We start from the raw sequence: 20,658 nt of genomic DNA on the forward strand, positions 1-20,658 counted from the left end.
CCAGGCTGGTAATTGAGTTTCTTAGACAATTGGGAAAATCATGATAGAAGCAACATGGATGCTGTATTTCACTGCAACACCCTGTTTGATGTATGATCCATTAAGTGAATCCACTTAAGTGCTTAATCCATAAACTAGATCTTACTGTAACTTCAAGTTGTAATAAGCTGCTTCCTCTACCCAAAGCAAACATTTTATTTATTTTCATGTCTACCACTGAAAACTGGCTGCTGTAAGTGTTTATTCCGGTTTACACAGGGACCAGGGTTACTGCATGTAGAGTTACAGGTTCTACACAACTTTATATTTTTATTCATGTGTTTTATGATTAAATCAAATAAACACTTGATTAACATTTCAAAGTTCTTTTCTTTTGACAGTAGAGTGATTACCAACAGTCCTTTTTCATCCAAATATGGAGCGACGACTGCGAGCTAGTTCTAGCAGCCGACTCGAGATGACATACCTCACTCTCCACAATCATATATAATACACACCTATCTTATTAGGCGTTCTATTTAAGCAGAGAAAATATCCCATCACTCCTTTTGCTTGCCCCACTGCTGTGTCAGTATTGCTGCCAGTTGATTCAGCCCCTCCACCACGTTTGATAAACTTTTGAACGTGACTTGTCTGACAGAACAATTTATTATTCTCTGATGGAAACTGTTAAAAGACGTTGTAGCACCATAGCCCCCAGACAGGTGGAGGACCCTACTTGACACTGAAAACTTGAAACTGGAGAAGCAGGAGTAGATGAAATAATTTTATTTTATTAACAAAAAGGTGCTACAACAAAATGAGCCCTGGGAAATGCAACAAAACTAAATCATACTACAGTAGAGAATGAAAAAGGGCACAAAATTAGAAATATCTGCAGCCTTACTCCAAGTTGCCAACTCCCCCCCCCCCTCATTACTGACTGGCCTTTTGCTTTATAGCCTCACCTGTCTGGAACCTACCACCCGCACTGGTAAGTATAAGGTGAGCCATCAGGAAGACAAACAGAAACCACTATCAACACAATTCCAAGTTTGGACTCTGGGTTACCGCCGACCTCACAACTCAATCTATCTGCACGCGTAAAGAAGATCAATGCGATAAATTGACTCAAACGTAATCCAATGCAGCATACTTCACCCATTCTCTGTAATCTTGAGTCCGCCCTGCCCCTCCTTTCTCAGAGACCAGATGGGACAAACATGTGTCACTTTCCCTGATCAACCTGCTGATCTGACCCCACGTACCCGGCAAAACATCCAACAGAGCAACATCACTATCATAAACTGCTTTAAAAGAATACAACACACAATGCAAAAAAGATTATCTACATAATCTAATTGATAATCAAAATTCAAATAATAATCAAATGAGCAAATTTTTATTGTAGGGACACAGGGCCTAGAAAAAGGGGGAAAGAGCTCCCTTTTGATAGACGTCCTATCTCGCAGTTTTAAAGAAAGTGAAAAAAATAAACACAAAAAATGCTGATGTTAAATATATCTTCAGCAAAGGTAGAAAAGGCTCTTACTGAAATTAGAAATAGAAGTAACTTCAGATGCAAAACTATGAATGCTGCACTACTATGGGCCATATTTTGAAGGGGACAGGAAGTGGGTGTCTAGAATGAACCAGATTAACTGGTATTTCATATTAGTCCTGATAATGCACTGCACAAACAAACCCTGACCTGTGAGAGGGATTAGTTTTACATTACGTTTAAATTAGGAAAGGAGAAGCCACAAGTCAAGTCCATGTGTCAATGTGAAAAAGATTGTGTCAGATGTCCCTGAGTCAATGTTGTGTATATTTGTTCAGTCTTGTTTGCGATAAGACACTCAGTGTAAAGGTTATACGACAAAATATCTTCACAGGGTTTTTATTTTAAAGTTATGTGAGAATACAGAACATCAAATAGAGCAGTATGTCTGTTATAAGCCTACTTAGCATGAAATGCTGCAATGGAAATCTATACCTGTTTCAGGAGACTGGTAAATTAGGATTTTATTGTCTTTACACTGACTTAGCTTTGTTACGCAACTAATCATAAACCAGATCCAGTTTAAACATGTTTCGAAGCTTTGTCCTCACTGGGACCAGCGAGCAGCAGTCAACTGTTTGTATTTGTTTGCGTGTAACTCAACAGCACATCTGCAAGTTAATTAATAGCATAACACACACACAAACACACACACACACACACACACACACACACACACACACAAACACACACACAAACACACACTTCAACCCACTACAGAGGAAAATTTCACACACAGCAATACATCTATTACACATATAAAGGAAAAACAACAGTCAAACAAAATGATTGCTGCTGAGGTAAACAACAAGGTGACAGTGATATAGATTTAATCAGCAGACTGAAGCTGGGTGGCCACACATTAGTATTATTATTATTATCATAAACTGGTGCTGCTATCATTAATAACATAATTTCATCGATCACACTTATTTTTGTTATAACCAGCCTGACAGAACTTGATTATGACGGTTACACAACTGTTCCTGGTCTCCCTCTCCTCTCCCCTCCCCTCCCCTCTTTCTGTCTTTCTCTCTTCTCTCATCTCTTCTCTTCCCACATTTTATTCCGTCAAGGCAGATGGCCATGTTGAGTCTGGTTCTTCTCAAGGTTTCTTCCTCTCAAAGGGAGTTTTTTCCCTCCACAGTCGCCAAAGTGCTGCTTGTTGTGGGAACTGTTGGTTTTCTCTACAATCTTGAAAGGTCTCACCCTGACTATGAGATGCTTTGTATGATGCCATTTGGTGCCACACAAATAAAATGGATTTCTTTGTTTACCAGATATGTACCTTAATATGTCACATGTATGTTATTTGTTAAACCACAACTTATGCAGAATAAAGCTGGAAAACAAACAATTTGTTTTATTATAATTTACTGTAAGTCTCTCTGGTCGCCAGGTTGGAGTTATGAAAATGATTTATCATGTTGAAAAGTCACCCTGTCAAGAGAATAGTAATCTGAGTTTATTAGAAAGAAAGAACAAAAACAAATATAATCAGAATAAAAACATGAAACAATTGGCCAACAAAACAGCCAAATATTACATTTCCTTTTCTTCTCACAGTTTCTACATTCCTCAACCGTATGAGTAGCTCTCATCATCATACTCCATCTCAATCTCATCTTCGTCCAAGAGTCCGTACTTAAACTTCCGATACACAGTCCCATCTTGTCCCATGTATATGATATCATCGTCCTCTTCTTCGTCATCCTCCTTACATTCGACAATTCTGTCACTATAATCTCCAAACGCAGAGGTGGTGGGATCTGGGTTGATGCCTCCGTTGGAATCCAGTTTCTCGTAGCCTCCAGATTTGATTTTGGGTGCGATTGCAAGGGATCTAGCTCGGGCACTGAGGAAGAGGAAGACCCCTCCACCCAAGAAAACAATAAGTAGAACACAAGCAGTGATGAAGACTTTGGGGGCGTGGCCTTGAACCTCAGCTCCCTCCATCACAAAGTTCACACCCATGATGCACTCGTCTGAGAAGAAGGAGACGGAGCAGAGCATTAGGTCAAATTAGACAAGTGGAATTTGTATACAGGCTTATACTGCCTCTGTGCCTATGACAGCCCCATTGTTGTGAGAATGCCTTGACGGAATTTCCACAAATTTGGTCAAAAAAATTTGTTGAACTCCAGGTTTGACCCATTAGAATTTGTTGATCAAAGTTTAAAAGTCAGGCTCACAGTGACATTACGAAACACAACAACTCAGAAACACCTTGAGGTTCACTCTCTTCACTCGTTCACTTGGACACAAACAATTATTCATTATGTTTCAGTGATCAAAGGTCAAAGGACCTTATTTGAGTCTGAAAACATTATTTAGACTGAACCTGCACCGATTGATAGAGGCATGTAACTGCTATTACTGTTTTTTTATGAATATGTGTTTCATAAGATGCTAGTTCTAATGAAATGCAGACTCACTGTGATGACTACAGGCTAAGAAAGCTTGAATACTTCCTTGTATGAGGAACATTATCTTTCTTAAATACTGGAAAACCCCCATGAGCCAGGAAGATGTTGACACAGTTGGAAAGCTTTTTAGTATAAAATTGTATACAGGGCAACTGTTTCTAATGGCAGAAGCCCTGAAGGCCTGCAGCCAATGACGCATGCATGCATGCTAAATTTCCATAAAGGTATGAATACAGTATGTATTCTTATGTAGAGCAAGTTGCATCAATGAGATGACACAAGACGCCTCAGTGAACTGTGTTACCTCGTGAGGCCTGGCAGTCACAGCACTGCCTGGATATTGGCATGTCATCCTGACGTTTCTCATTTCCACAGCAACTCAAGCAGCGGCCGTCATCGGACAAGATCTGGAGTGCAGGGCACACAGTGCAGTTCCACATGCTGGGACCTCGACAGTCCACGCAGGAGTCGTCACACGCCCTGCAGTTGGGCTCATCGCTCTTGGAGTCAGAGTCCTGGAGCAACAGAAGAACTAGTTATACAGCAGACTGAGCAGTGTCAGTGTAACGCATCTATGTCAGTAAAGCCTTTTCAAACTCAAGTTATGTTAATAATATCGTTTGTTTTTCATGAGGTAAATGTAAAAGGTATGTTGAATGAAAACAAAAGCACTATTTCTGTCTGTCACCTGTGAAGCAGCATAGAAGCCTATTAGACACTGGGATTCACAGATTCCACCCATGAAAGTGTAGCCGTCATAACAGGACAGACAGGCCAGAGCGCCCTCATCTGGAGGAAAAGAGAGACAGCGAGGAATCACAAGACAGGAAATAGTTTCATGTGCAATCACAAGACTTTACTTGAATTTCAAAATGGTGAACAACCACGAAAACAACAGCAGACGTCTGCCATGACTTGAAGGGTCATAATATGATAAATAATACAAATAAGACATTGTTTTGTAGTCTAATCGGTTTTATGATAGGATAGAAATATCTTAAAAATTGATTTGTTTATCAAAAACTATTTATGAGATGAATAAGGGACAATATTGGACTTTCCTTCACACCCTCTCCATAATGTCTTGATTGGCTTCTGCAGCTCGTTCAGTGACAGACTCATACACCCACGCTGCTCGACAGAACGACATAGGAAATCATTCCTGCCTGTTGCTGTCAAACTGTATAATGAAAACCTGTAAATAAGCTTAAACATGTATACTGTGTATACTTAACTTACATATCATGTTGATCTATATTGCAGATTTATTTCTAATTATGCACATCTTTTACTTTTTACTTGATTTATTTTGATTACGCTGCATTTTTTGCTTAGTCATTACTCGTACTGCTATACCTCCTTTTTCATCGCTTGCTCAGGAGCTTTGTGACGTTTGAATTCCCCTGCAGGGATTAACAAAGTATTTCTGATTCTGATTCCGATTCTGAATAATAATCTAGAGTAGTAATGAAGAAAATACATATACAAAAATATGTTTTATGTGTTTATTTCATCAAAATAATAGAGATGTGATGTAACTTATTTTATTCTCCTGGTTGTCAAATGGGGACCGTGTAATTCCAGCATCACTGAGTCTCTGAGTCCAGACAGTGACCTTTCGTACTTCCACTTTCTCACAGTTCTCTTTGAATGAATTATTATCACCGTGATCACAACTATGACTGAACCGTGAAAGTTCACTCATAAGAAATCACACAAAGCTGTTTGTTACCATCGCAGCTCTTGCACGTTGAGTGACACTTGTGACAGTGGTTGGACCTTTTCTCAAGGTAGTAGGTTGGAGGGCAGCTCTTCAGGCACTGTCCCCACTGCTTCAGGTAGACGTAGTCCTGCCGACAACTCAGACAGTTCCTGCTACCACGTCCCTGGCACTGGCTACAGGAGGGGTCGCAGCGCTCGCAGACCATCGAGGTGGTGTTGCCAAAGTGACTGAAAAGGAGAGTGGATACCTAACTGAACTGTGAAGCAAACTGTGATCTGTTCAAAGGAAGTTTGCGTTTTTTCCACATTGACAAAACAATATTTCTTGTTCCATCGTATTTTCATTGAATTTTTTCTTTTTGTCTTGTGTCATAGTTTAGAAACATTTCTCTGATGGTTCTCCTATAGTCAGAGTCTCCTAGCGGAAAGCAAACTCAATTTTAAATGATGACATGCTCCTTCTCCACAATGAATTTAGGCTTCTTCCCTCTGGACGGAGGTTTATGTCCCTGAGGTGTAGAACAGAGCGATATGAAAATAGTCTTGTTCCAACATTGCACAAATGCAGTAGAAGCTACGGTATAGATTTTTGTTCTTTCCATATTAGTTGAGTTTCAGTTGAGTTTCAGTCCAAATCACAATTACAAACCAAGTATAACCTGAACCTGAACACTTCCAGGACAGGCATTTTGACCTGTGGCCTTCATCAGGGTCACATATGCGTGTTCTTACCTTTCGGAGCAGGTTTCCACGCAGCTGCTTCCCTGCCTGAAGAATCCAGGTCTGCAGGTGCGACAATCCACACTGTGGCGGCCAACACACGACTTACAGCTGAAGTGACAGCGCTCGCACACACGTTCATGCTTGTCCTCGGCATAGTAACCCACGGGACACTGCTGCACACACGTGCTGTCTGATGGACACAGGCACAAAGTCAAAACACTGAAGGAGAAGTCTAGGTTTTTTTTCTGTTTTTTTTATTTACAGATGAAGAAGTGGTCACTATTTACTTCAATTATATTGCATTTGGCCGCAACACTGTTTACCCCTGAAACTCCAAAAGTGTTTTGTGGACTCAATCACCTCACCCACCCCTCCTTTGGCATAGTGGTGAGTAGATAATGAGCACATTTTTTATTTTTGGGTGAACTATCCCTTTTGTTTTTATCATTAACAACAGATTTTTATCACAATTCACCATCAAAATCATACTAAAAATACCAATACCAAATCTAGGGAAGAATAAATAAATAGACAAACAAAATGAATGGATGAATACATAAATAAATAACAGTGATTTTATTTGTTCATTATGGGGAGAAAGAAAGAGGACAAAATGACTGACTGAGTTTGGCTTCTTACTCAATAGGAAGTGTGGCTCTTTGCAGTTGAGGCAGTTGTCTTTGCCTGGGCCAGAGCAGCGATGACAGACTTTGTCACACTGTTGACAATCCCCATTCTGGTCCATGTATGAATCCAGAGAGCACTGGTTGAACCACACACAGTGTCCACTGGCATCTCTGCGTCTGTCGGGGCCACAGCTGAGGCAGGACGAGGGCTCATGGCCTGAGCAGGTCAAACAGGACCTGTCACAATCTGAGACAGTAACAAAACAAAAAATCATTAGACTCAGCCCACTGGAATCCTGGGAAAAGCCCAGATATGTTTCCAGCTTCCTTACCTCTGCATTCATGTGTAGTCCCATCATTATAAGTGCTGTTGACACACTTGGCCAGACACTCTCCTTTGTAACGGACAGCTCTCGGGTTACGACAAACATCGCAGTCGTACGAACCTGGTCCGTCACACGAGGCACATTCAGCGTGGCATCGCACACAGTCCTGCTGCATCTCACTGGCAAAGTAGCCGTCAGGACAATCGTCCACACACTTGGCCTCATGGAGGAAGTAGTACTGGTCACATTCTGGGAGAGAGAGGTTTAAACACAATGCAAGGTGAGAAAAGCCAGTGATAAAAACGTAATATTCCAATCTGCACTTCATGCAGCCCAGTTACAAAATCAAAGCCTGGATGCATTTTTAGATTCAGACTTCTACTTTCCCTGGGTCATTTCTCATGTTCATCACACTTCTTCATCTTATTCTACACTTATATTACAATTACACATCTATATGATTCTTATGCTTATTCTTCCTATCCAGTTTTTTACCTCTATAGCATCATTCATTAAAAAGTTAGATATTCACCTCAGAGGAAATAACACAACTGCCACTGACATAATCAAACACTTTGATGAAAAAACTTAGGGTAGGAGATAGTTTTTATTGTCATTAGTCTGACTCTTAGTAGGATTACACCAAAACTACCAAAATGAATTTTGTGAAACTTGGTGGATGGATAGGTTTGGTCCAAGGAAGAACTCATCAACCTTTGGACTACAGAGTATATACAGTATATTTTTAGAATTGCAGAATCTTTCAACATTTTGGTGAATTTTTCAAAAATTAAGCAGAGATCTTTACAGAACCATGTGTAGAGTGCTAATATCTATGATATGATGAAAATTGGAGTGAATTCAGATAATGAAACAGCTACCAAACAGCCACCTAATAGTTACAGAGGAATATCAAGATACATATTGAAGCGAAACCAAATAGAGTGGTTGATCCAGGATATTTTCCACCTACAGTAAGATGTTGAAAAGATGGCTTAAGTGAAAACATTTTTATTTAGCACTCAACAGTTCCGTTAATAAAACTTTTAACATTAACCCGGCTCCACCAAGTGCACTTACTGTTGCAGAGGCCGTCCTGATTGCACTCGGTGCAGTGAGCTGGACAGTGATGGCACTCTGCGTCTGTGGTGTAAAACCCCTGTGGACAGCTTGACCTGCAGGAACGGTCCAGCAGGAAGTAGCCACTCTCACAACTCAGACAGTGGGAAGAATTTCCATGGCAGGATGCACACTCTGGGGCGCACGGCTGGCATTCACCACCTTGTGGAAACCCTCTGGAAAAGAGGTAGTGAGGTGAGAGGATGAGATGTCTCTGACGTCTTAGGACGGTGCCTCTTCACACGCAAGAGATCAAGAGATAAAAAAAACGAAAAGCACCTTTGACACTCAACAACACACAATCCATTTTGCAGGTAAAGCCCACTCCGACAGCGATGGCATTGCTGTGAGTCCTGGCACATGACACACCCTTCTGAGCAGTCCTTGCACAGGCTGGTCTCCTCGTTGGCAAACGTGCCGGGTGGACAATGAGATGTGCAGGTCTGTCGGGCAGTCAGAAATGTACCTGAAGACATTAAAGTAAATCACACCACGGCCTGCTGCAGAAAAATATATGTACTTTGACAGAAAGTTTGCCTAAAACACATGAGACAATCCCACTAAATATTTTGTAGAAGCTCAATGATGCACAGAGACAGAAGAGGTTTACCTGAGGAGCAGCTCCTGCAGTCCTCCTTCCCTGCAGCAGAGCAAGTCTTACAGGAGGAGTGGCACTGCTCACATTCACCATAACCTGATGACAAGAAAAACAAAATACTAACTGAAAGCTCTGAGATGAGAGATTCTTCCATGTTTTACTTCTTATTTCACTGCCTCTGCTCCCTTTCTCTTTTGTACATGTATGTAAAATGTCCCTGTAATAAAAACATCCTCACCCTGTTTAAAAAGGAAAACAAGCAAAATACTTACAGTAAACGGACACTTTTTATTGTTTGTGACCCTCGGTTTGACTCAGTTACCGATCACTGCTGTTTATGCAGAGGAAGATACGTTCAGCTGTCTAGAGACTGAAGGCACAATGCTGCATTCACTTATTTTTACTCATATTGAAAACACTGTGTGTCCAAATTCCACCAAAGAATACACATGCCAAGTGTGATGGCGATAAGATGAATGGCTCTTGAGATATGCGTTCCCCATATAGACAGACAGACAGACAGACAGACAGACAGACAGACAGACAGACAGACAGGCAGACAGACAGGCAGACATGTGTGGAATTAGAAGGCAGATCAACATTTCTCTTACTATTACTGAAGTGTCTCTCAGGGCAGGTAGCCTTTTTTCTCCCCTCCAAACATTCCCCATCCTCCAGCATGAATCCGTCCTTACAGGAGTCGCAGTCATTGTATTGTGGCCCTCCACAGGTACCACAGGTGCGGTGGCACGGCTCACATTCCCGGCTCTCCTCATCCACAAAGAAACCATCCTTACAGCGATCCACACATTCTCCCTCTGGACATATGAACACAATTGATCATATTTTTCTTTTAATAGATTTGTCAGTTACATGACTTGGATGTTTGTGATCATACGGATCTGGGCCACTTCAGGCAATGATGCTGTACTTTTGCCATGTGGGGGGCCAACAGATCAGGGGCTTTGACAATGATGTATACAGGCCTGAAAACATTTTTACCCAGTTAAAATGTTTTATATGAAAATCAGTGGAAAAGTGGACGAGTCTGAAAACAACAGTGACACTGAAAAAGCAGACCCACCCTGTTACCAAATATGAAGGATGATGAGTCCCCCAGGAGTTACAGCATAACTCCACCCAAAATTACAAATGGATCAAACGTTACCGAAGATGTAGTGTCCTTCCTTGCACCAGTAGCACTGGGACTGATCGCAGATTACACATTGTTTGTCCTCACATGGAGCACACACCATGTGGTTGTCTGAACTGTAGGTCCCATCTGGACAGGACTGATGGCAGTCTGTGTTTAATCTGAGAGACAGATGGACAGTTTGTCAGCATTAGGACCAATACATATGTGTAACATGGTGAAATTCTCAACCCAAGAGACTTACTGGTAATAGTCATCTTCACATTTGAGGCAAACGGTCTCCCGCTCTCCTGAATCCTCTGTTGTAAAGATCAGAAGTCAAGATCAAGCATGTTGTGAAATCTGGATTAAATGGACAAAATGTTCTAATCTCAAAGAAAGAAAAGAAAAGGAGAGTCTACTTGATCAGATGTTGTTCCAGCGTCTGTTTAAATCAGATTCAAATATGATGCAGTAGAGTTTTAGTGCATTCAAGTGAAGCAGCATCACAAGGATAATAAGGATATTTGTCACAGTTAGTAAGGGAGAATCCCATTTTACTGTAGACCCCAGCTCATTTTATCTATGCTCCCATAGGCAGCGCAGTGCTCCAAATCCAGCTTCACCAGCAGGAGGCGCTCTGACAACACACAATAACCGTGCCCAGTTCAGTGTAGAGTTGAAGGGCCCAAATCTAAACCAAACGTAAAAAATCTTTCTTCTTCTTTTGTCTTTGTGGTTATTTCGGTTCACATCCACAGCTTTACTCTCATCTCTAAAGAATCATAGCTGCTGGATCAGTGTTGTGTGTTCACCTGTGTTGTCAGCTTGTACTGCAGGTGTGTGTGTGTGTGTGTGTGTGTGTGTGTGTGTGTGTGTGTGTGTGTGTGTGTGTGTGTGTGTGTGTGTGTGTGTGTGTGTGTGTGTGACTTGTCTTCCTTAAGGGACAAAAGCAAGTCCCCATAACAGAAACAATACAATTTTTAAATGAAGACACGTTTTAATATAAGATTAGGTTTTGGTTTGGGTTTGACAAATCTTAACTATACAGTAAGTCTGCAGGAAATCAATGGAAGTCAATGTAAAGTTGTCTGAAGTCATAGAAACACAAATCACTAAAATAGTGTGTGTGTGTGTGTGTGTGTGTGTGCATGTGCGTGTTTGTGTGTGTGTGTGTGTGTGTGTGTGTTTGTGTGTGTGAGGAAAAAAGTTTTATACACTTGCAAAAGGAGAAAGTTAATTTTTTTTGCAGTCAATCCAACTAGTTCCTGAGGAAGAGCCACTCTGTCATCTCTTAGTTCAACAATGCCAAAACAGGACAGAGAGCAGGAGAGAGGGTTTCGACAGGAAACAGACAGAGGGAGAGAGACAGAGAGGGAGGATAGAGGCAAGGGAAAGATAGAAAAGAGAGACAGAGGTGGAAATAACTTCTAAAAAAGCCCCTTCTGCAGACTTTCCCCAGGGACTTTCATCCTCTCCAGAACAACCTCTGTCGACCCCCACACCCCATTCCTCTCTGTCTCCTTCCAGCACCCACAACTTAACACTGCAACGGTTTGCACTTCAATGCAGTCAACAAGCCACTACCTGTGAAAGCAATTACTCATCCAGAGAAGGACTGGGAGAAAGAAGAAGGTGGGAGGGACTGAGGTATAGAACAAGGGAGAGGGAGCCAGGAGCCGGAAATCATGCCTCCAGGCTGTGTCTGAAGTGAAGACAGAAAATAGCGCCCGCATAAATATTAACTGTGCAAGCCAGGGAATGGAGGGGAGGGGGGCTCAACAGAATTTAAACTGGCATACACATCCTGAGGTATGCACTTGTGGAATGTGCAAGCACTCATACATTTACAGGCACTCACAAGCTATACGCAACATTAGCACCTATATATTTGATGCACATGTACGTATCACATTAAGGTGATTCACTCTTATTTCCAGTGAAATAAAGAGGAGCCGGTGTATATAGACGTCATAGGGGGATGAAATTCCTCCTCAAACCGTCACTTGAGTGGGAAACGCTGATGTAGCACATTTATCAAGAAGTGATTTCTGAAACAGATGTGAGAATATAGTGAAGCGACATATGTTTTAAAGGACTTGATCAAGGACAGAAAAGCAGTGGTAGAGGAAGTACTTAAGTTTGCTGAGGTAAAAGTACAAATAAATAGAGGAAAATTTACCACATTAACTTTTCTACCTGAGTAAAAAAAAAGTACTTGCTTTCAAACACACTCAAAGGTACATTTATCCTATTCCCTACTGCATTTCAGGTGTCTCTTCTACACCAGTGATGCTGCTGCAGCAGGAGGCAGATTCTAATGTTACCTGTCCGCTCTGATTGGATCAGTGGAACCAATCCTCTTTCAATATTGAGTTCTTTTAGAAATCTATAAATTCTGTGTGAACATGTGAAATTGTAACGAAGTATATGTAGTGGAGTGAAAGTGAAAAGTTCCCAAAATTAATTCGACATCAGTAAAGTATTAATAAATGAAAAATATACTTAGTACTTTTACTTTGTTTCTGTGCAAAAGTATATTTTCCACTACTGCAAAATAGAGCATCAAAACTGCTTCTATCCAGTAACCACAGAAAACCACAGAGCCAGGAAGTAAAGAGCAACTTCTTAGAGATTTTAAATTGACGGTACAAGTGAATGTAGGTGTGAATAGTTGTTTTCCTCTGTATGTTGGCCTTGCAAAATGCTGGCAACCTGTCCAGGGTGTACTCGCCTCTTGCGCCATGTCAGTTGGGATTAGCTTCAGCCACAGCGACCCTCAAAGGATGAGCGATATATAATGACTAGATAAAGGGGGTTTAGTTGCCAGTAACCAGGCTGTTCAGTGTTTTCACCAACATTTAAAAAGATAATAATATAATATGTCATATCAAATGTTTTTAATCTAATTTATATCCTGATTCTGATTTAAGACTTAGTCCCAAATTATCCAACAAAACAATGAAGACTCATCAAAACAACCTCACATTCCAGAAAGATCCTCGTGTTACTGTAAATGTCTGACATGCTTTCATTACATTACAAGTGCAGAGTGACACATAGGGTAAGCATGCACGCCCACATATCAGATGCCAGTCTCAGACACCGCACGCTCTGTTTCATCCTTACTTTTGCCCGTAGCATAGCGTCAAAGGGCCAATCATGTCCCAACTCTAATTGTTTAGCCTGCAGAGTTGTGATTACCGAGAGCGGGTGGGTGGCAGAGAGGTTGTGGTGAGGGTGAGAGCGAAGAATGATATTCCACCCAGAATTCATAATGACTTAATAGCAGCCCGTCTCCACCTCAGACTAGTTTAGCACAACAACAACTTTCTATGGTATGTCGGTAATCATCTCTGGGAGACGGAAATGCTCTTGTCTTTATGACTTGTACTGACTGGACGGGGTGAAGCGGCACAAGGAATGAGAGTTAGGGACCTTCTCTTCCAAGTTTTAACCATTGACTGCACATAAAAATGGACGACACGTCTCCAGTTCCTCCCACTATCCAGAAATGAAGCCTAAATACCCCAGATAGGAATGCTGCCATCTTGCACCAATTATGTAATTTGGAGCCAGGGTCTGTGCAGTAGCAAATGGGGGATGGAGCCGTGGTATTGAGGTCCCACCAACACAGGTCCTCCACCACGAGTGAGTCTCAACTGTCAATCATGACTTTGCACCATCTTTTAATAGCATCAAATAACTGATTCAAACCAAACTTACTGGGAAAAATGAGCACAAAAACTGCCTGAGATGATCGGGTGGCTCAGGAGATAAAGAGGGTCATCCACTAAGCAGATGGTTGATGGTTTGATCCCGTGCACATCCAGTATTCATTCCCAAGTGTCCTGGAGCAAGATTCTGAACCAAATTGCCCCTGACAGCTGTGCTGACAATGTATGAATGTGTGCGATAAAAAAAGCGTGAGGCAAAGAGGATGAATGATGTATGAATCCATGCGTGAATGGGTGAATGCACTTTGAGGCGTTGATAAGACTGGAAAATAGCTATATAAATAGAGTCAATTACCATCAGACCATCTTCAAGAAAACATATTTAACATACACTTTTAAGATTGGTCCATGTCCCATCTGTTAACATGGAGGAGACTGGGTTTACAGCAGCCAGCCACCAGGGCACGATTTTAGGGAGTCGTTTATCTTTATGTACAAGCTGTGTCTCAATTCAGGGGCTGCATTCTTTAGAGGCTGCAGACTACACTGTCCGAATTTGAAGGCTCCTTCAAATATGGCCAACAAATGCATCCTTCTCCAAAGAAGACGGACCATGAATTTGGACACAGCTACAATCAATGGTTTTCAACATTTCATGGTGCTGAGGAAAAAACCCCAAATCTCACTTAAAACATAATTTAGAGGTTTAGAGTGAAACTGCAGATTAAGAGATTAAAAAAAAACACTTTGTCAGATAAAAAGCATCTAATCAACATCAGTCCTGGGAAACGTTAAAACTCTGAGATGTAGTTCAAATACTAAGGTGTATGATAATTAAGGAAATAAAGTGAAGTGAAGTTTAATTCTATGAGATGTTGTATGTCAGAGTAAACACAGTTTCCATTAACTACTTAACCTCTCACATCATAATTACTTGTATATATTACTTGTAAATATGGAAGAGGCAGAGAGAAAGTGAGGGGTGAGAAAAAGACATCTACTCACTGCGTTTACATTGTTTGCAGCCCTCGTCACAGTGGAGACAGTCCTCATCATCTGCAACTTCACCTGATGAAGACAGTGGAATGAAAAATAAATAAGAGACAAAGAGAGAAGAGAAGAGACGAGACGAGAAGAGGAGAGCATTAAAGAATACACAAACTAGGATTACCACACTGTGGTTGTTTGCCTCTACCAACCAGTGCAGTTTCAGGCCACATACACCTCTGACCACTGAAATCTAACCAGTTCATCTGAGAGTCTAAATGAATATTTGTGCCAAATTTGAAAGGGTTCTCTCAAAATGTTCTATCGATAACATGTTCACAAGCCGAAAAATATATTTTTCATTGAGGTCGCAGTGAACTTGACCCTTTCCTCTAAATTATAACCAGTTCATCTTTGAGTCCAAGTTAATGTTCATACCAAATTTGAAGAAATTCCCTCAAGGCATTCTTGAGATATCATGTTCACAATATCATGATATATTGAGAAAAAATGTGTTGTCCCCATTAAACAAACGTATCCCTGAACAGAAAGAAAATCTTCCATGTTAGAGATCAGTAATGTAAACTCTATTTTCAGCCAAGCAGTCAACAGACCCCTGAACATGAGCTTAACATCCGTAGGCCCTTCGTCTTTTCATCTTGTTTCCTTTGCTGAGCCGGATCCTCTTTTTTGTTTGTGCTATCAGGAAATGAAAAGAGGCGACACATGTGCGTATGTTTGTGAGATTTAAATTAAATCAAATTATCAAACAAGCACAAATCCAACCTCTGAAAGAGTTTTACCTGCTCCAGAGTTCAAGCCTTTGTCTGTGGGGCCTGTCGAGACCTGCCAACCACATGTGATAAGAATTTTGTCTCATCCTCCAACTCGTAGTTTATATCCTCACATACAAACTCTCATCGTTACACTGCGTCTCACATTCAGTAGAGTCATAGCTCCACACCCCCACCTTTCCCTATTGAGCTAATTAGAAAAACTATTTTCTAGATATGCCCCCCACGTACACTCACTGATTTCTGGATTTGATAAATGGTGATTTTGATTTGTTGTAGAGAATAGACTTATGATCAATTATGTTTCCTCTTGTAGTATAGTATGAAGATTATTTCATTGCTAAACTCTTTTTATTCAATGATAAGATCACAATAATAAATGATCTCTATCTACTCTTGGACACAGAGGTTTATAAATGAAACTTCCTGAACTTTCACATGCACTTTGGTTCATTTATGAAATATTACTGGTTCCTCCAGAAGCTTAAAACTCCTCCAGGAAACTGCTCATTTTTCACACCTGACACTGAAATAAAAAAATATCTTTTCAGTACCGTAGTGGACTAGTTAAATGAAGCCAGAGCCCCAGAACAGTTTCCAGTTCTTTGGTTAGTGTGTGATTTTAGTTCTTTAAAGCTGTGGCTCGGAGCCCTGCCTGTTGGCATATTTTCTGAGAGTGTTTGAATTTTAATACTAGCTTTAAAATGAGGTCAGTGTGCTACATGTGTGTTCCCTGAGGTGACGTTTGCCATATTCAGGCCAGCTGTGTGACAGTGGGGCTGTGAAGCAGCTATTCCAAAATCCTCCACAAACTTCTTCATGAATTGAAATGGTAAGTGGTCTATATTTATATAACACTTTTCTAGTCTTGATACCTACTCAAAATTCTTCACAGTACAGTTTTCACCCATTCACCCACATTCTTGCAGTTCATCTATGAGCAGGACTTTCTCCATCATCCATCACTAACAGACTGTCGACAAAGCCGTCAGGGGCCATTTGAGGTTTGGTATCTTGCCCAAGGACACCTGGCATGCAAAATGGGGGAGAGTGGGATCGATCTCGATGGAGGACGGCCTGCTCTACTCTCTAATGCATTGTCTTATTACCTTCTTCAAGGAGGTTATGTTTTCACCCCTGCATGACTGTTTGTTTGAAGGTAGGTTGGTTTGTCAAAAGGATTACCCAAAAACTATTAAGCAATTTTCCACGAAATTTGGTGGAAGGATGGGACAAAGGCCACAAAAGAACATGTTGGATTTTGGCACAGGACAAAAGGGCAGATCCAGGAATTTTAATTATCACTTTGTTCCTTATTTTTGTGTAATTTACGATGTGAATAAATGTCATTGTTAGCAACATTTGGTTTGGTTTAGCTTTAAGGCTTGAACTAATTGAAGGTGTATGTGCTCTTCTACTTGATGCTAATGTTTTTACTGTGCACCATTTTCAAGGTGGGGATTTTTACCTTGAACATTTGTGCTGTAAATGTGACAATTAAATGAATAGGGACATCAGTGAATGGGGATATTCCTGCACCTCTCACCTGCACTGCACTGCAGTGGGACGCACTGTCCATTCCTGGGCTTGTGTCCTGGGCTGCAGTGGAGGCAGTGGTTTGCTGCAATACAGATGATGCAGTCTTCAGGACAGGGCTCACACCGTCTCCATGTTGAGTGGAAAAAGCCCTCTGGACAGACCTCCCGACACTGACCCTGAAAGAAGTACCTGGCCCCGCCAAACTTATCTGGGAGAAAAAAAGAGAAAATATTACAAGGGTCAAAACTCTGATGCAAAAAACAAACAGACTGGGAACAGCCTTGTTGTTTGTCTGTAATTCAATATATGAGATTATTGAATGATGAGACGTTGACTGCAGGTCTGAGCTGGTTTTTTTCCATGTCACTCATGTAAACTTGTCTTTCTCGAATCAGAAAATAATTTATATTTACTTTCAACAAGGAGGTTATGTTTTCACTTCTGTCCATTTGTATTTTGGTTTGTTTGTCTGTAAGAAAGATTACACAACAGACTACAAGAAGAGAAGAGCCCATTCAATTTTGATGCAGATTGGAAAAGGTGGCGGATGTAGGAATTTTTTTTTTCTATTTCTTTAGTGATTTATCAATTTATTTCAGGCTCAACTGCTAATCCTCAAGTTGAGTATTAAAACTTGACTTGACCTGAATTTTTGACTTAACTTCAATCTAAGCTACAATTGAAACACTTTGAGCCCTAAAAGGTTTTTGATATTGGACTATATGACTAAACCTATTGGAAATATAAACAAGGGGGAATCAACGGTTCCAAACAATTGTATTATGTTCATAATACCGCTTTGGTTTAATTTAACAAGTCGGTATTTAATTGCTTGTAAGACTCTTTGCTTCCCGAGAAATGGAACAACAACTTGTGTGACTGAGATTTCATGCATGTCTGGGATTGAGTATCTGTATTGTGAAATGGACGCTTTCATTTTTTATTAGCAACCTCTTCTTGTTCTTCATCACCCTCCTTGTTCATGGTTATACTCACTTCTGCAGCTCTTTCACTGTTTCCCTCACCACAGACAGCAGGGGTGTAAAAACTCTCTAAGGTCAGTCACAAAGATTATCTGCTCAGCATGTGTCAGCATGTGTCAGCGTGTGTGTGTGTGTGTGTGTGTGTGTGTGTGTGTGTGTGTGTGTGTGTGTGTGTGTGTGTGTGTGTGTGTGTGTGACTGGCCAAGATAAGAGAGCTTGTTTTGAGAGAGAAATGACACGGGGAGAGACAGATGGAGGGTCTCTTCATGTTATTTTTGTTATGTCTCATTGAACGTCAGACAGACCTGCAATTAAATGGAACCACATTTGCAAACACAGTCTGACAAACTTGCTGGCTAATTGAGAGTTGGGGAGCATGTGTGTGTGTTTGTGTGTGTGTGTTTCCCTAGTGTAAATACATTCGTTCTGACAGCCATAACACTGTCTGTGACGCCGTGAGAAACACATTTTTTATTACCACCTTTAGGCTGATATTTCCTCAGCTGTGAGTTTCTAATGACATCCAGGTTTTATCACATTGCTTTTACATGGATGAACAATGACTAAGGTTTCTTTTGTTTTTTTTTAATGGTCTTTGGAAGGCTGATCCTTAGATAGTTTAACGTACCATCAGGTTCGATTTTTCATTCATCAAAGGGAGGAAACAACAAGTAAACAACAAACAAATGGTTGATTACCTCCTTACACACATCTGTCAGCAGGCCCTGGCTGAATTACTGCTTTAATTAGATTCATTTACCTTTAGAGGACTGATTGGTGCAGCCTGGCACAAATGAGCCTTAGCTTGATCCATGTGATGTTCTGAAGAAGCACGATTTCACTTACATCCCAGTCAGAGCCTGATAGATGAGTTTTTAAAGGAAAACACCAGTGCACCTCTGCAAAAAGCAAAAAGCTACCTGTGCCAGTTCAGAGCATGCAGTCTTTATATTGAGGGAATTTATAAAAAAGAATTAGAGATTTATCTTCACTAACTGATCTCGCTTTAGCTTGTCCCAGTGGTCTGGTCCTGAGACACGGGACACAGGACAGGGGGTGGGTTGTCGTGTAATTATTTCCATAATTCTAATACAATGTAAAACTAATTTAAAATTGAACAATTTAGCTCTAATTGTTACAAAACTTTTTTTTCCAGGCAATTAAAAAGACAGTTGCAACAGGTTAATCTATTGCACCAATTACAATACATTACAACTTGGGCACAAAGAAGTTTTTTTTTTTGTTAGCTCAAATCAATATCCTCTGGGGTCCTAACTCTCTGGCACCTCTCTGGTTATTTGGGGGATCGGGGCCTGAAAGGTTTTGGAACCCCATGAATGGAATAAAGGAATTTGCTTTTGATTCACACTATGAGCAAGTTAATATCAAAATATAGATATTTTTTATTTAAATCCCAGTGTACCTCTGTCACAGCTGGTGCAGTTGTCTGGCCCCTCGTCGTTACACTCGTGGCAGGAGTGGTGACAGAGGTAGCACTGCCTCCCCATGGCGTAGCGCCCTGTCTGGCAGCGGATGTTGCAGTGTCCGTCATCGAAGAACCTGTGAGTGAGTCGGGTTTGGTTTAGAATCAACGTGCAACTGCAGCCAAATGGAAAGTTTGAATCAAAACAAACAAACAGCTCAAAGCTTTTCAACATATATGTTTGACTCCACAGTGACTAGTTAGTATCAGTGTTTGTAGAAACCTTGAAGACGGAGGTCGAGAGGATTTCTTGCTCAGATTTGTGTCAAGTGAATTCAGGGTCTACTGTATGTTTAGACTGGAGATGAAGATGGACGACATGACAGCTCCGCTAGAGTGAAGCCAAAGCATCTTGATCGCACCTGGAGGCTGAAATCAGTAAAGGTCATAAACCCTGCCTCCTCCATGTTAGTAGATGGGACACACATCCCACTTAAAAAGTCAAAGTACAAGTCAAATAACTTTTTCTCCCTGATGTATGTTCACAGTTTTTGCTTTTTTTAAAAAGAAGAATATAAAATAGGGTGAAAGGTCATTACTGAAGACTGTTCGAGCACTTTCAATTGCTACTGCACAGACAAGATGGCAGTGTTTGAATTCAGGATATTTTGGCTTCTTTTCTGGATAGCGGGAGGAAGTTGACACGCCATCCATCTTTATATACAGTCTATGGTCTATTGGAGTGCTGTGGGTGCACCTCCTCTGCAGCAGTGTCACGCTACCCTTTGAGTACAGGTGTCAGAGTGTCAGGTGTCCTCACCGTGTTTCAGGGCAGCTGGTGCAGTCGTCTCTCTCCGGACCTGAGCACTGCAGACAGGTCACATCACACAGGTGGCACTGGCTGTGTTTGCTCAGGTACTCGTCTGCAGACAGGAGTGTGAGAGTGAACAACATGACGTTGTCCATGTTTGTTTTTAGTTGAGTCCCAGATTCCTAATGCTTCCAAGTGCTCTCATACATATTTTACTTGATTGACTTGACTC

At 41.0% G+C, this 20,658-nt stretch overlaps 1 protein-coding gene across 1 annotated transcript in view; it reads right to left on the bottom strand.

The window, feature by feature from the left end:
* Positions 1 to 2,983: 2,983 nt before the first annotated feature.
* Positions 2,984 to 20,658, bottom strand: part of pcsk5b (proprotein convertase subtilisin/kexin type 5b) — a 74,324-nt gene continuing 56,649 nt past the window's right edge. The window contains exons 21-37 of the mRNA XM_020100978.2: positions 20,436 to 20,538; positions 19,616 to 19,752; positions 17,217 to 17,417; positions 14,895 to 14,957; positions 10,478 to 10,532; positions 10,249 to 10,394; positions 9,692 to 9,898; positions 9,093 to 9,176; positions 8,762 to 8,948; positions 8,444 to 8,658; positions 7,370 to 7,612; positions 7,051 to 7,284; positions 6,421 to 6,601; positions 5,699 to 5,916; positions 4,655 to 4,755; positions 4,271 to 4,481; positions 2,984 to 3,525 (exon numbers count right to left, since the gene is read on the bottom strand). Coding sequence (XP_019956537.2) covers positions 3,119 to 3,525; positions 4,271 to 4,481; positions 4,655 to 4,755; positions 5,699 to 5,916; positions 6,421 to 6,601; positions 7,051 to 7,284; positions 7,370 to 7,612; positions 8,444 to 8,658; positions 8,762 to 8,948; positions 9,093 to 9,176; positions 9,692 to 9,898; positions 10,249 to 10,394; positions 10,478 to 10,532; positions 14,895 to 14,957; positions 17,217 to 17,417; positions 19,616 to 19,752; positions 20,436 to 20,538 — 2,993 coding nt within the window. The 3' untranslated portion in view covers positions 2,984 to 3,118. The remainder of the gene's footprint in view (positions 3,526 to 4,270; positions 4,482 to 4,654; positions 4,756 to 5,698; positions 5,917 to 6,420; positions 6,602 to 7,050; positions 7,285 to 7,369; positions 7,613 to 8,443; positions 8,659 to 8,761; positions 8,949 to 9,092; positions 9,177 to 9,691; positions 9,899 to 10,248; positions 10,395 to 10,477; positions 10,533 to 14,894; positions 14,958 to 17,216; positions 17,418 to 19,615; positions 19,753 to 20,435; positions 20,539 to 20,658) is intronic.

This window comes from Paralichthys olivaceus, chromosome 4 (assembly GCF_024713975.1).
Source record: "Paralichthys olivaceus isolate ysfri-2021 chromosome 4, ASM2471397v2, whole genome shotgun sequence".
NCBI lineage: Eukaryota > Metazoa > Chordata > Actinopteri > Pleuronectiformes > Paralichthyidae > Paralichthys > Paralichthys olivaceus.